A 14,896-nucleotide genomic window follows, 5' to 3' on the forward strand; every position below is an offset into this window, starting at 1 on the left:
GGCTGTTGTTCTTCATTCATTCATAATTTCACTTAAATGTAATTCTTTTGTAGCTTAAAAATGTACAAAAAACAATGACTCAAGTTCTAGTTGCTATTTGATTTTAGTCTAAATGTTGATTTACTTAATTACTTGTTTTTATTTATAATGTATTTGTGCAGCACTTTGGAAACTGCAATTGTTTGTGAAATGTGCTATATAAATACAGTGGATTGGATTGGATTGGATAGTCCTAATGAATCTATAAAGTATGGTTAGGCCTCCTTTTCAGAGAGTCTATTGAGTCTATAGACTGATTATAGGAGGATAGACTTAATTACTGTAGCAGGTCCCTCAAGGTGTCGGGTTCTAATAAATGTTTGAAAATATATATTTTAGCAGTTGAAAAAGTAGCCTATATGTGTTAATATGTACTAAAATACTATAACTAATATCAAAGATGGTGTAGACAATACTGGGATATAAATCTCAAATGCCTGTATTGACTTTGACGCCATCTTGTGGCTGAACTGCAAAAGAGCAACTGCAATACAAAGAAATGGCCTAAAGATGGCGCCCTGAGGTTATCTTCATTGGTCTTGCAACGTTCCTGAGTTCCCATCAATGTTTGCAGAGAAACAGAAGATAACCAAAGATAATCTCATTTATATCCACAAACATTTTAAAACGCATTCCCTGTTAAATTTATCATGTATAAGGAAAGATACAAAAGCGGGGTTCATGTTTCTGTTTTATTATTTATTATTTATTTCGCTAATTTGTCAGTTCCGCTGGTATGTGTTTGTTTTTCCGGGCGCACCTGAACGCAGCAGAGTGTAGCGTTGTCAGTGAGGCTAACAGACGGCACTGGAGATGCTAGCGTGACCCCATCCAACAAGTAACGTTATTACTTCATCCGACTGCTATATTATTTGCATCCTTTAGATCAAATGGTAAGAACATGATTTTCTTTATCCTTTGACACACATTGTTATCGTGAATGAGCTACGGTTGACCTCATATTGATACTTTGCAGCTGATGTCATCAACATTCCCTGAGTATGTGATGCTAGTATACGCACTGCTCTGTCTGAAGCTGTTAGACTTTAATCTGACATTTATTTCAACACAATCTGACCAGAAAGAACTGATTTGGCTGGAACTACAACGGCTGAGCGAATTTGTGCTGTTAAACAAGTCTCTCACACAAAGAGTTATAGCCACAAGCTAGCTAGCATTAGCCAACAGTTTTCAGTTAGTCACTTTGACCATTTAGGTGAAAATCAAACACCTGAACAGGACCATGAACACTGGTCCTGATCACAGGCTCCTGGAAATTTGTTGTTTAAATTAGTTCTATTTTTTTTCTTGAGTTTTCAGACTACCTTAAAACTTTTTTGTCAGTGTTTGCTAATGTATGCATTGTGTCTCCATGGAAACAGCTGTACGTTCCAGCATACAGATACATGTAGAACACCCCCAGTGTGATGTCACTGCAAAGTATCAATACACAGCTAACCAGCCCACCTCTGGTCCCTTTTGTGAATGACTTTTGTTTTACATAATATTATTGTAAAGTTGAAGAATAACTCAAATCTTAACATTACTCTTATTTCTTTCTTTCTCAATAATGCATATTGTATTTGCATATATATATATATATATATATATATATATATATATATATATATATATATATATATATATATATATATATATATATATGGGTTAGTATTATGTTAGTTATAGCCACTATGCTAACAAGTAACTAATGTTGTAGTGTTTTAAATGTTTAATTAACTACTTTTCGTGTTTGGCTGCTCATAAAATAGTTTGTATCACACTAGCTGGTGCTTGGTATAAGTTACATTGAGATCTCTGTGATGTGAATCCTTTTTGCAGATTGTAACCACATACAGTCTGTGGTTGTACCCAATAGTAGTACACTGGACAGCAAATCGCGGGGTAATGCCCAAATGATACATTAATCCCCTTTCCAGAAATGGTTATTCCTCAATAACTAATAAAGCATGATGGTGTAGTTAATGTGTGCCCTTTGTGATTTATGTTGCAGAAAATGTTGGCTTGTATCCTGCAGTACTTCTACACCTCCTTTTTGAGATACTGGCTAAAGTGGTTCCTCAGACAAGCTACAGGAAAATGTGAACTACAGAGAATATGCTCTGGGTACAAACCGGGGGCAACAAGAACATCAAAAGCAGGTGATTTATAGTCACAATATGAATTTTCAACTAGGACTACACAATGTGTGAGAATGCAAATTTTTCCAAATTAGCGATATGGCTGTTAAGAACTGCAATATCAGTATTATAACGAACATTTTCATGCTTTAATTTAGTGAAACTCTGCACAAATAAAACCTTAACAGACAAAACCAGGACTAAATCTAGTGTAATCATTAGTAAAATCAGCTTTATTTAACATATTCTCTTTAAAAAACAGTGCATTTTTGTTGGATGGAGAACCTTGGTGTTACTGCGATACACTGAGTATGTTGCGATATTGATTGTTGCATCAGTCAATATTGCTATATCGATACTTTTGTGATTTATTATTTAGAATTAACTTTGGAATTAATGTGGTATTGTTCATTGTTACAGAGTATTCTCTACAGTCCTCAAAGAGCAAGGTAAGATGTATTACATATACAGTAATAATATTCTCTTTTGTCATACAGAGCAAAGAAAAATGCTAATAAATGTGTATTTGACAATTCCAATACTTTATTTTCTTTCTTTCATATACCAAGCACCCAATGCTTCTTTTGCAGGTTCTAAGAAATGCTTTGACAGCCACCAGGGACGACTTGCCCCAGTGTGTGGGTCAAATAATGCAAGAGAAGAACATTAAACCACAGAAAGATCCTTTGTATGTTTTGTAACTACTTGATATGTAATAACATGATTCTAATATGTAAAATAAGCAATGTAAATCTATTTTGTTTTTTAGGTTCAAGGACAGCCTCCAGAGTTGTTTATTACAGATTACAGGATACAACCAACTGTATGTAGAAGTGGAAGAGTTGAGGAAACAGGTTTTCAGCTCTGATAACCCGGATCATGAGTCCAAGCTGCTTAAGGTTTGGGATTTGTGGTTTTTATATAATGACTAAATGCTAGCCCAGTTGATAAGAAATTTTGTGCAATATTAAAAGGTTCTAAATGTACAATATTGTTAAAAACATGAGCTGCAATAAATAAACTGCAGAATGCTACACTTAAGTAATTATCTTGTATCTATAATGAGTCACAGAATACTGACCTCCAAAAATGGATTGTTCCATCTGTCATGTATTGAAGTTGACATAGTAATTATGGTTACAGGCCTAATGAATATCTAATATTATACTATAAATGATTAATGAGTATATTTTTTTCAGCTGTGGGACCTGCTGATGCCTTCAGTCAAACTGGATTCGAGGATCACGAAACAGTGGGGAGACATTGGATTCCAGGGAGACGACCCCAAGACTGACTTCAGAGGAATGGGTCTACTCGGACTTATCAACCTTGTGTGAGTGCTTTTTAATTTTTCTAAATACTGTTGTAGAAGAAGAAACTGTAGTGTTGATTTACTCTTAACAAAAATGTAAGGTGAGAATATATTGTACCCGTGCCCTCCCCTCAGTTCGGGACATTGCCTCAAAGCCCTTCTTGTCCCAGGCCAGAAACATTGGCCCCTTAACACCTCCATCATTGTCTGTTCTCGCTGCTGATTCAAGGCAGGACATCCACTTTCTACAACATTTTTTTTCCTATGGTTGTCAAACTGCTGAACTCCTGTATAGGCACTTCACTAAGCACTGCTGCACTTTTATCTGAATTTTTAATCTTAATAGCTTAGCACTTTATTTAATGTTATCCTCCTGGTTTTTAATTCTGTGTGGAGCATGTACACTTATGTATCTGAAGGATGATAAAGTCTAGGTTTAATAGTCTACCTAACATAGTTCTAAGCTCTATATAGTTTTGTGGTTCATTTTCTTTGTCTTTAGCACAGTCTGACAAGCAAATAAATTGTTTTACTTTCTACACACTAATTTACAACAGCATACACAGTACAATAATCTTCTTCTATTCCTGACCAGCTGCCCCTGACAGGTTGTTTAAGCACATTTGAAAGTATGGGCAAAGTAGAGCACAACATAATCTACTAGGATATATAATATCTTCATCTTTTGATGAACACATTTGAAACAGTCTCTCTGGCTGTAGTGGTGTCACGATACCAAGGAATAGACTCGATACTCTGTACAGATTCCAATAGTACAATGACACTCTCTTTAGACATTAGAATGTAACTTTCAACTTTAGATCATAGTATTTTCTTTTATATTCCCATGTGGCCTTATGTCAGTGTAATCCCTCAGTTGTCCAGGTAGGTTTCATAGTGGTCCATGTTTTAGTATCAACTAGTATCTGATTTTTAATACTTTTGATAACCCTTGTCTGATGTATTTTTCTCAGATTTTTCAGTGAAAACTACACGGAGGAAGCTCGTCAGGTTTTGTCTCATGCAAACCATCCTAAACTTGGGTAAGATGTACTAAACTGTACTACCTCTAATCAAGGTGTGAAAGCTAACTGGGAATGACTCACTTTCTCTCTCTTTTTATACAACAGGTACTCTTATGCCATTGTGGGAATCAACCTAACAGAGATGGCCTATAGTCTTCTGAAGAGTGGCACGCTGAAGCCTCATTTTTATAACACAGTCCTGGGTTCACCTGAACTGCAGCATTTCCATCAGCTTTACTGTATGTGGTCATCCTCCCTGATATTTCAATGACAAATGCACACTTGCTGTCATAGTCTTCTGCTCTGTTCTAGGTTACCTGGCCTATGAGTTTGACAAGTTCTGGCTATCAGAGGAACCAGAGAGCATCATGTTGTTCAATGAGTACAGAGAAAAATTCCACAAAAAAGTCCAGCTCCATCTGGAAGACCCTGATGTGTGCCTCACATTAAGAGTGCAGAACTAATTAAACCAACGTCTCTCTTTGACCTTTGACACTGGAATGACACTGCTGCTGCTAAAATCTGCCATGTAAAGTGGTACCTGATTTGACAAATCCAGTACTTCCTGTGATGAGAACAGTGACAGAAGAGGACTGAAATAAAGTCGGTTGGTTGCATCTTTTTGTGTGTAACCACCTAAACTTAACTTGTTAATGAACATTTTCTGAAAAACACCACATGTAACTAGTATTTATACTGTTTGTGTGTTTCACCCATGGAAGACCTTTTGCATGATTTTGCTGTTTGCAAAATATATGAAACCATTAACACAATGTGTGACCAAATATTGTAACGTCATGTTGGTATAATAAGTTAATTAAATTTGTACTTGTAAAATAATGACTCGGTCCCACCTCTGTTAATTACAAGTCTCAAGTCTTTGACCTCAAGTCCAAGTCAAGTCCTGAGTCAATGGCCCACAAGTCCAAGTCAAGTGGCCTCTACTTTTAGCTTCAAGTCATTTCCAGTCTTCAGAACTGAAGTACCAAATATAGCTTGTATTTTTGCAATTTATATGTTTTTTAAACTAAATTGTACTGCCTAAAAAGTCATGGTTACAAATAGGGATGTAACCATATCGAAATCTCAGAGTACAATATTTTGGAGAGGCTAAGAGAACTGTATCAACAGAGAAAAGGGTTGTCTTAAAAGCTTTTTTTTTTTTTTTTTTTTTTTTGAGGAGAAGCATCACATCATCGTCCTTGGCCTTCAAGTTCAAGTCAAGTCCGAGGTCATAGTCCATTTTATCAAGTTGAGTTTTATCAAAGTCAAAGTCATCAAAATAGTCACTCAAGTCTGACTCGAGTCAAAGTCATGACTTGGAAACCCCCACCTCTGGTAATTAATGCTATTTGTATGTCCTGTTTTTTAAAGCGTAACTCTTGACAAGTAACATATCAATGGCAATAAATCAGTTTTATGGTGTGTTCAATAGTGCGGATGTGATTGCTCAACAGTGAGTCCATTAAGTGAACACAAGTTTTATAAAACATTATATTTAATATGTCTAAGACCGGTATCATTTAATATCTATTTGGTGCATTATTTTTGACTGCCTAAAACTGCAGCCTAAATGCGCTTACATGTTCATGTAAATTGATAAATATAAAGTTTTCATTTGTTAACTCCTTAGTTACATAATAGTAAGAGGTCTGTCTTCCCTTTTTAAACAAAGGACTTGTGCTGCCACAGGACAGGAATACTGCTTATATAAGACTTTCAGACTGAGGGTTGCTAACCTCAGAGGTAATTTCAGTCACTTTATAGAACAGAGTTTAGCTGGTGGTCTCTATCTTTTTCTTAGTGACCATCATGAGTCTCTTGATTTGTTCAAATGACACAAACATCACAATGTTCCATGAGCCCAGTCTGAGAAATGATGGCACAAACCTGAAACACAACAGGAGAATTGAGTTAAAAATATCTCTGTTTCTATAAATACACAGATAAAGTGTGTGTTTACCCTTTGTAGAATGCTGTGGGCCCCTCTTTGGTCAGCATGACCCAAGCACAGTTAATGGCACTTTTGTATTGTCCAGGTGGTGAGTTCATGTATCTGGTTTTGACAACATCCACAGGGGAAGCTATCACCGTGGTAACAAAACCTGCCCCAAAAGCTGAGACGAAGTGACATGGCAGATTATCTGCTCAAATAAAAGAGGAAGAAAGGCCTTGTGTCAGTATACAGAGATAAAGAGATAAACTCTACATTAATATTGCTTTTACAGCACTCAAGAAAAAATATATGAATGTGACGTTATCAGCAGAAGAGGTGAAAGGTCAGATCTAATACACACACACGCGTGTACCCACCTGACATGAGCTTATGTCTCAGGATAGCCTCTTTGATCAGATCATAGGTCACCAGCTCTGTGCAGTTAACCAGTGCATTTCTGGTGATATTTGGAAGTGTGCCTAAAATGACATGCACACACACACTTAAACCTCAGTCTTGCTTTTCCCAGAATGCAACCTGCTGCCGCACCTTTCCAGAGTCCTCTCAAACCCTCGTTCTGGAAGATGTGCCTATAAGCCTGCATGGTGCCGTTGTACCGTCGAGCCACGCCATCCAAGTTCATCTGTGCCTGGAATCGCACCTTCACCACATCTGTGGGCTGAGCGAATGACACTGCCATGGCTCCTGTGGTACAGCCAGCCAAGATCCGCACCAGCACTCCAGGATCTCAACATGGTACAGGAAATTCTACTTAATGATCAATGTATTAAGTGAATATAATGTATGCAAACACTTACTGTCTTTTCCTCCTGTGTAAAAATCTCTAACATTGTCATAGAGGCCTATCCTGACCGAGGCAAAGCACACCTGCCTCTGTAGTCCTGCCACCAGCCCGTTGTAGAGGGAGCGGGGCCCCTCTGTGCGCACCATGGTGGCAATGGTCCCAAACACCCCTCTGTATCTGATATTCTGCACCGCTGTCTTCTCTCCCTGGATCTGTCGGGGAAAAAACACTGCACTTTACTCTTGCATGAGGACACACTTTGGATCCTGTGGGCACATACCTGGAGCCGCACTTTGGCTGTGTCCAGAGGAAAAGTGACTAAATCAGCTATACAGGCAGCTGCCCCAGCACTGGCCATCTTGACCCCCAGAGGAGGGGGGACATCTGAGGGTTTGAGTCCGACCATTTCTTCTGGAACACACACCCAAGTACTGTCACTCTGTATATACACCTATAATGTTGTATTAATCACAGAGGGAAATACTGCAACCCCACTCCAAAGGCTCTGTAAACTACATGTACTCTTGGAGTTAATGGAGTTAATACAGGAGCATTAAGCTGATGCTAATCATATTATTACTGGCATCACTATCTCTACATTTTATTATGTCAACAATCACTACTCTAATTATGCTGGAAACGTAAGATTTTATTTGAATGAAATCAAATAGTGTCAATTGAAATCAAATCTAAGTATAATGTAACATAGCAACACTTAAGCATTTATTGCATTAAGGATGTTTCTGCAATATAAGCATGAACATTGCATTATATATTTATTGTACTTGCTTTTATGAAGGTGTGTTACTTACAGTGTTGTGTCCTTTGATGTGTTTATTGGTCCGGGTAGTTCAGGTGATAATCCAGGGCCCAGAGAAGAGAGATGGATGTGAAGTTCTGTATTTATATATTTACCAGTGTCTTTTTTATGACTTGTACAGAGAGGCGTTACTGTGTACTCCTGAACGGTAGGTCAAATCAAAGTCCACTCACTGTCAGAAAGTCAATGTTCAATTTACCTCACAGAGCACACACTTCTCAGAAAACAACAAGTTTCATACACAGCTGCCACTATAACTCTTTCACTGCACACCCCAGGGTTATTTATAACTGTAAAATTGATATAATGAAGTGAAATCAAGAAAAAGTATATTATTATTGCAAAATATTTCTAAAATAAAACTGACCCAAATTACCATTTGAGTAAAAATCATTACCAGTAAAAACTAAAGTATATGAAAAGGTTTCATCAAAAGACCTTCATGTAACCTCTAATGACGATGACCTTGAGTTTTTCACTCTTCAGACAGGTCACAGCTGCCCCGGGGCAGACTGATGAATGTGTGATTCTGCACCTCTGCGGTGGTGAACAATTGCATCAACGTATTAGTACTACCCTATACAGTACTGCTATTATTGATACTGCTGTGACATCACGCTGCAGTTATCATGGTGACACAATGCACACGTTACCAAACACTGTCAAAAAAGTCTTGAAACTCCAGGGGAAAAAAAAAATAGATTTAAACAACACATTTTCAGGAGCCTGTGATCTGTGCAAGCATTCATGACCCTGATTAGGTGTTTGATTTTTTATTTAAAAAAAAAAAAAAAAAAAAAGGTGAGAGTCACCGTGAGAGAAAAGTGTTGGCTAATGCTAGGATAGCTTATGACTCATATTATTTGAGAGAGACTTGTTTAACAGTACAATCAGGTCTCCTGTTGTACTTCCAGCTAAATCAGTTCTTTGTCGTCAGATTGTGTTAAAACAAAGATCAGATTAAAGTCTAACTTTGAGTAACAGAGCTCCAGACAGAGCAGTGCCTTAGTTGACATCACATCCCCAGGGAATGTTGATGACATTAGCTGCAAAGTATCAATTAGAGCTAAGCACTACTCCTGAAGCCTTTTATAAAGGCCTCCGTCACTTTGAGCAGGTCTACAACATTTTCTGATTTGCCACACCGCAGTGAGTTACACTATAGTGACCTTTGTAATTTCCACTTTCCACTCATTGTCTGCATCTAACAACAGTCATAATAATGTGTTATCAGCTCATGGGGGCTTGGCCTCTTATCCAATCACAGAGCAGCTTCATAAAAAAGAAAGTACTCTCATATAGATCTGAGTAAGCAGTTTGTAGCGTGTCCTGCTGATGTTACCTAGACATTCCTCTGGTGTTTCCCGCTCTGTGTGTGCAGCAGACAGGAGGATAGGAGCCAGGTGAAGCAGTATCATGTTATGTGAGGTTCTGCGTGAAAAGCATTAGAGCACTGGCAGGGCAGTGACGTCAGCTCTGTCCGGAGTTCACTGTGGAGATAAGACCATCTGTGCACAGTGTGGCTGCTGCAGCTGATTGCCCCACAGGCTCCTCGTGTGTCACACTGTCAATTCAGGCCATACTTCTAGAGCTGGCATATCCAAACCGTCAGACACATTTCTCTCAACACTTAGGCTTTCAGGTGAATTGGCCTATATTACTATGTAAGCTGCCATGATAAAGTAATATCAAATATTTAGTGTGTGCTTTTGAGGATCTAAGTATGAGTCAGTCTGATGCCTCATTCTAACCTGTTACAAATGCACATGTTTCAATTATTCACTGTACTGACCACACGTCTATGGCCCATGATCGACCCTCTGCATCGTCTGTGTCTTGATTAAAAAGTTTGTCTCTCTGACTCAGTAGGTGTCTGTGTTCTTCTCTTTCATTCAAAGGTCTTTTTATTAGGCAAAGTGTCAGTGAAGTGTATTTTTTTTTTTCCAAATAACAAAATTATCAAAATTATTATAATTACAACTAATAAATTATTATTATTATTATTATTATTATTATTATTATTATTATTATTATTATTATTATTATTATTATTATTATTACTACTACTAATAATAATAATCATAATCATAATCACAATATGCAGCAATAGTTGAGGGTTTCTCAAAATGGCGCCATAGTTTTTAAAATTATGTTACTGATCCACGAACAGTATATCTAATTTTTCTCAAATCCCTACAGGATATTATGTCTCTTATCCATGATGTCTGTGTTCTTCAAATGCCTTTGTTTTTTTTTGTTTTTTTAAAATAATGATCTGTAAACATTAATGGCTGAATGTTTAATATCAATGTATGGTCGGCTGCTGAGCTGTGATTGGTCAGGCTCAGACACTACCCCATTTTATACTGCTTCACTTGTGCATTTGACGACGTTCTCTCTGTTGATTATGCTACTAAAGATAACATGGAAAAGGGTCAGTTAGAAAGTGCCAGTACTGTACCAACATTGATCAGGAGATGGCAGTGTTTCATTTGGCATGTCACTTCTGCTCAGCCCTTTGAACTGCAACAAACATGACATTTACCCACAGTGAATTTGAAAATGAAACTCAAGTTCTGCAGTGTAGAATAATCAATTTAATTATTTTGAATGTGCACAATGTATCCAGAGCAAGGACAATAAAAAAGTATTTACATAACATAAAACTGGACGGCATCACGGTGTAAACATGAAGTGCAGATTGTGTTCCTATTGCAACTACTAAACATTTGTATCTCTGAAATGTTTCGTCATTAGTCACAGTTCACATCATCTCGTCTTCCTATAAAAACATTGCAATATTGTCGATAAATGTGCGATTAGTGTGGACAGAGACGGTGAACTCCAGATATGATTTCACAGCATTATTTTCATTCTAACCACCAAATGAAAGATGTTTAAAATAGCAGCAAGTTGAAACATAACGAAAGAGGCAATCGTTTGATAATATGTTAATTGACATTAAGTACATAGAGTATTATATTCCCATTTGGGTGTGTACTTTTGTCTGTGGACATTTACATCTACATAGCCAAAGAGTACTAGAAGTTACAATCTTAACACCTATGCATAATGTAAAATCAGTACAGCTACTATGTGCGGACACTGATCATCGGAGCAAACTGTCTACAAACCCAATTCCAACTTTGAACATAGTGTAATTTAAAAGGGACTATTTTGTAAGTCTGACTGTAGAGCTTATGCAGATGACATCACAACGCTTGGAAAGTTTATGAGCGTGTGGCAAAGGTATAATGGTGAGTAATGACACTTTTTTCTCCCTAAAAGTTCAAAACATGTCTAAAATATGAGCTGCTTCAGTCTAATAACAACTAAAACTCCACATTTCTGCTAAATATTGACTTTTTACCCGGCATCTAAAACAAGAAACCCAGTTAACAGTTAAACAACAAGGACCCTGCAGGCTATGCTCACATCTATCACTGACGTAACTTTTGTGATCACAGTTAAACCGAAACTTCCTCTCCTTAAATTAGATGTTTCTGAGTCTGTGTGTTGCGGAAATATGTCTTCTGGGGTGAAAACAAGAGCTCCACAGACAAAAATGAGGGAATAGTAAGCAAAGAAACACATTTTGCCACTCAGCTGGAATGTTGAGGAGCTTTTTTTCTAATAAAATGATGTCACTGCATAACCTCTATTCCTCTCTATCCTCTATTCCTCCTCTAAAATTTTTTTTTAAATGTATTTCATGTTTTTCACTATTTTGGTTTACCTTGACTTTTTATATGTTGCTATAGTTACTTATAATTAATGGTCAAATGCAATATCCATTAAACTGACTTTTTATGTTAGAAATGAATATGATTTATATAGATTCTTGTATTATACATTATAATATTACTTATATTTAAACTTTGTTACTTTTTTACTTTACTAAAGTTTCAGAGATAGTTATCTGGACAATGTTTTTGATCTCTAGATGTTTTGCCAGACATTTTGACTGCCATTTTCAAGTTGAAGAGTGAGAGGCTAGAGCTGTATTCATGGGTTTTACATCGTCTGTGGTCCTAGCAATTAAGATATTCAAATCAAAATATTATATCTTTTGAAATGGGGAAAAGTCCTCACAAAGCCCTTCAAATCAGGAACGAATTCTTTGACTGAAATGCATGAATACTGCCCTGCGCTGGATAAGCCCTGCACCAAGAGAGGAGCTATAGCTTCAAATGTCTCGCTTAATATCTCAATTTCAAAAACACTGTCCAGATGACCACCTCTGAAACCATCTATCAAGGACCACATGTGGACGATTGAGAGATTACACCATTTTGGGGGTTTGTTTGTTCTTTCTCAGCTGGACAACTTTCAGACAACCTCAGAATAAAAGTCTTTCACATGTGATAAAATACTTTCCCAAGAACGTTTTGGTCACAAATATAATCATACTTTACATTCACTCTAAAACTTTGTACATCACTGACTTATTTCACACTAATCCCCTTTTCTTTTCTTTTTTATTACAACAGTCTTTCATTAAATCTCTCTTCTGTCTTCTCACCCCGATAAGGAAATCTCATAGTCACTTGTGGAGAGCGAGTTCGCCCGTCCCACTTTTTGCACATTCTTGGCGTTAGTGATGCGCGCCGCCACCTCTACTGGCTTCTCAAAGTATTGCACTAGCGCTTGTTCTGTCAGTACCGACGCTAGGAACTGCTCGAACGTGATCGCCCAGTCCTTGTCTATGCTCGTGCTGTGCGGCAACCCCGTTTGGTGCGGCCCCATGTGACCTATGTTGCCATGGGAACCGAGGCTGTTGCTCCTGACCAGCACCGTGTCGTCGGCTATTTCCTCGCACTGCAGCTTGTCGTCCATTTCGTGCGAGCCGGCGCTTAGGACGGAGTAGGAGGACATGGAGGTGTCATCTTTGGTTTCGTCGTCGGATATTAGCATGGCAGAGGAGGTGCCTTTGGGCGAAGAGTCCTCCAGTTTGACGTCTTGCATCGGAGGAATTTCAACCCCGTCCTCGGCTTTCTCCTCTTCGCACAGCTTGTTCTCCAAAGCGGACGGGAGGAGAACTGCGCCCCCAGTGACGGACTCCGGCCCCGCACTGGTTTCTGGTTTGCTCCCGTGGGTGCTGTCTTTTCTTATAGCGGAGGAGAAGAGTTTGCCCACTTCGCCCATCTCCAAGAGTAAACTGGTGACCGTGGCTGTGGCGTGATACAGCTCCTGCTCAGCCACATCCTCGCTAAACATGCTGTACAGAGTCTTACAAAGCTCGATGAACTGGCTCTGCAAAAGAAAGACACATTTATGTAAACTTCCTATACAATAGTGTTATCATGATACTTTGAATACTGAGGATTAGACTCGATGCTCAGTGCTGATTCCACTACCACAATGATCATTAAAAACACAGTGTAATCAGTCGTAATCAGACCACATAAAGTATACTAGTTTATGTGGTCTTATACAGCTCAAGATTATTCTAAAGCGATTCAGGAAAGGTTCATTTCTGACCAATAAATATGATTTTTTTTTAGTATCAATACTCGCTCAAATGAGTTTCAACAGTAGTTTTAGTATCAAGATTTAGTGTCTGATTTTATACATTTTTGACAACTCTAATATATAATATGACAGAATATTTTGGACCCTTGAAATCTTACCTGATTAAGCTTAGGCAAGTCTTTGGGGTTTTCCACTTTGGAGCGTGACTCCTGGTTCCATAGTTTCAGATAGTGGCGGTAGTCTGGAGGGTTCAGTTTTTTCACTGTATAAAAAAAAAATACAACGGACACAGTTAGCTCAGAATCTTTTATATGAACTTCACAGATGTATGCAGCCTTTGTAACCTATCGCTTAAAGTGGAGCTAAACGCGAAATCCACTTTTTTTTGCCACAAACTTTAGTGCAAACAAAGTACATTTGCATCTTTCTCATCAGTGTGTGCTGCCTCTGCAATATCCAGTAGTTGGCGACATCACAGACTCACAAAGGCTGCCCTGATTACAGCCTGGTGTTTCTGAGGACAAAGTGCTTCTCGCTAATGAAACTACTGCACATTGCATCAGGCTTGACAAGTTGCTGTGTACAGTTTTTTATTATGCTTTTGCATATTTATGTAGAATTGTCCTGTGTGAGCATGGATGAAGTAGACTTGTGTAAGGAGAGATCACTAACATACTCAAACATGCATGGATGACATCTAAAAACTCTTCAGGCATATTATAGCAAGTAGTGAACCCCTCAGAATACTTACCAAGTGCACCTATGTTAAGTTAAACATATGAATTACTTAATAGAGCTTTAAGGTCCTATACTTTTTAACCTGTACATGCTCCCTCTTGGTGATGTCATCAGGAGACATGGAATCAGCTTCCACAGCTATGCAGATGATACACAGCTTTACATCTCCATGTCTCCTGATGACACCAGCCCAGTGGATGCTCTTTTTAACTGTATTTTAGACATCAAATCCTGGATGGCAGAAAACTTCCTCCAGCTTAACCAGGACAAAACTGAGGTTTTAATCATCGGTCCTGAGGCCCAGAGAGAGAAACTTTTACCCAAATTACAGTCACAGTCTTTTAATCCATCATCACAAGTAAGAAACCTGGGCGTTATTTTTGACTCTGAGCTGACTTTTATTCCACACATTAAAAACATCACAAAAATTGGTTTTTACCATTTGAAAAACATAGCCAGAGTCCGTCCCATTCTCTCTCGGGCCAACACAGAGACGCTGATGCATGCTTTTATCACCAGTCGTATAGACTACTGTAATGCCCTGCTCTCTGGTCTTCCCAAAAAGGCGATTTCAGGTCTACAATTATTACAAAATTCAGCAGCACGTG

At 38.1% G+C, this 14,896-nt stretch overlaps 3 protein-coding genes across 4 annotated transcripts in view; 1 reads left to right on the plus strand and 2 right to left on the minus strand.

The window, feature by feature from the left end:
- The first annotated feature begins 801 nt into the window (after window positions 1-801).
- elmod2 (ELMO/CED-12 domain containing 2) lies at window positions 802-5,346 on the plus strand. The gene is made up of 9 exons (XM_033975229.2): window positions 802-932; window positions 2,054-2,201; window positions 2,601-2,629; window positions 2,771-2,868; window positions 2,950-3,079; window positions 3,380-3,513; window positions 4,467-4,535; window positions 4,623-4,756; window positions 4,830-5,346. Exons 1-9 carry the CDS (start codon window positions 930-932, stop codon window positions 4,979-4,981), a joined length of 897 nt encoding a protein of 298 aa, XP_033831120.2. The 5' UTR covers window positions 802-929; the 3' UTR covers window positions 4,982-5,346.
- A 660-nt stretch (window positions 5,347-6,006) lies between these two features.
- ucp1 (uncoupling protein 1) lies at window positions 6,007-8,250 on the minus strand. 2 transcript variants are annotated; one of them, XM_055221038.1, is made up of 7 exons: window positions 8,071-8,250; window positions 7,539-7,669; window positions 7,272-7,470; window positions 7,003-7,200; window positions 6,831-6,932; window positions 6,481-6,661; window positions 6,007-6,407 (listed from the first exon to the last, which is right to left on the minus strand). In XM_055221038.1, the coding sequence occupies exons 2-7, from the start codon at window positions 7,662-7,664 to the stop codon at window positions 6,293-6,295; spliced, it is 921 nt and encodes a 306-aa protein (XP_055077013.1). In that variant the 5' UTR covers window positions 7,665-7,669; window positions 8,071-8,250; the 3' UTR covers window positions 6,007-6,292. The 2 variants fall into 2 exon arrangements, with proteins under 2 accessions (XP_055077013.1, XP_055077015.1); XM_055221040.1 differs by having other exon boundaries at window positions 6,008-6,407; window positions 7,539-7,666; window positions 8,071-8,242.
- A 2,402-nt stretch (window positions 8,251-10,652) lies between these two features.
- tbc1d9 (TBC1 domain family, member 9 (with GRAM domain)) overlaps window positions 10,653-14,896 on the minus strand; it is a 33,480-nt gene continuing 29,236 nt past the window's right edge. Inside the window, exons 20-21 of the mRNA XM_033975206.2 lie at window positions 13,709-13,812; window positions 10,653-13,331 (exon numbers count right to left, since the gene is read on the minus strand). Of these exons, the coding sequence (XP_033831097.1) occupies window positions 12,597-13,331; window positions 13,709-13,812 (839 nt within the window). The 3' untranslated portion in view covers window positions 10,653-12,596. The remainder of the gene's footprint in view (window positions 13,332-13,708; window positions 13,813-14,896) is intronic.

The sequence above is a fragment of the Periophthalmus magnuspinnatus genome, chromosome 1 (genome assembly GCF_009829125.3).
Source record: "Periophthalmus magnuspinnatus isolate fPerMag1 chromosome 1, fPerMag1.2.pri, whole genome shotgun sequence".
NCBI classification, from domain to species: Eukaryota; Metazoa; Chordata; class Actinopteri; order Gobiiformes; family Gobiidae; genus Periophthalmus; species Periophthalmus magnuspinnatus.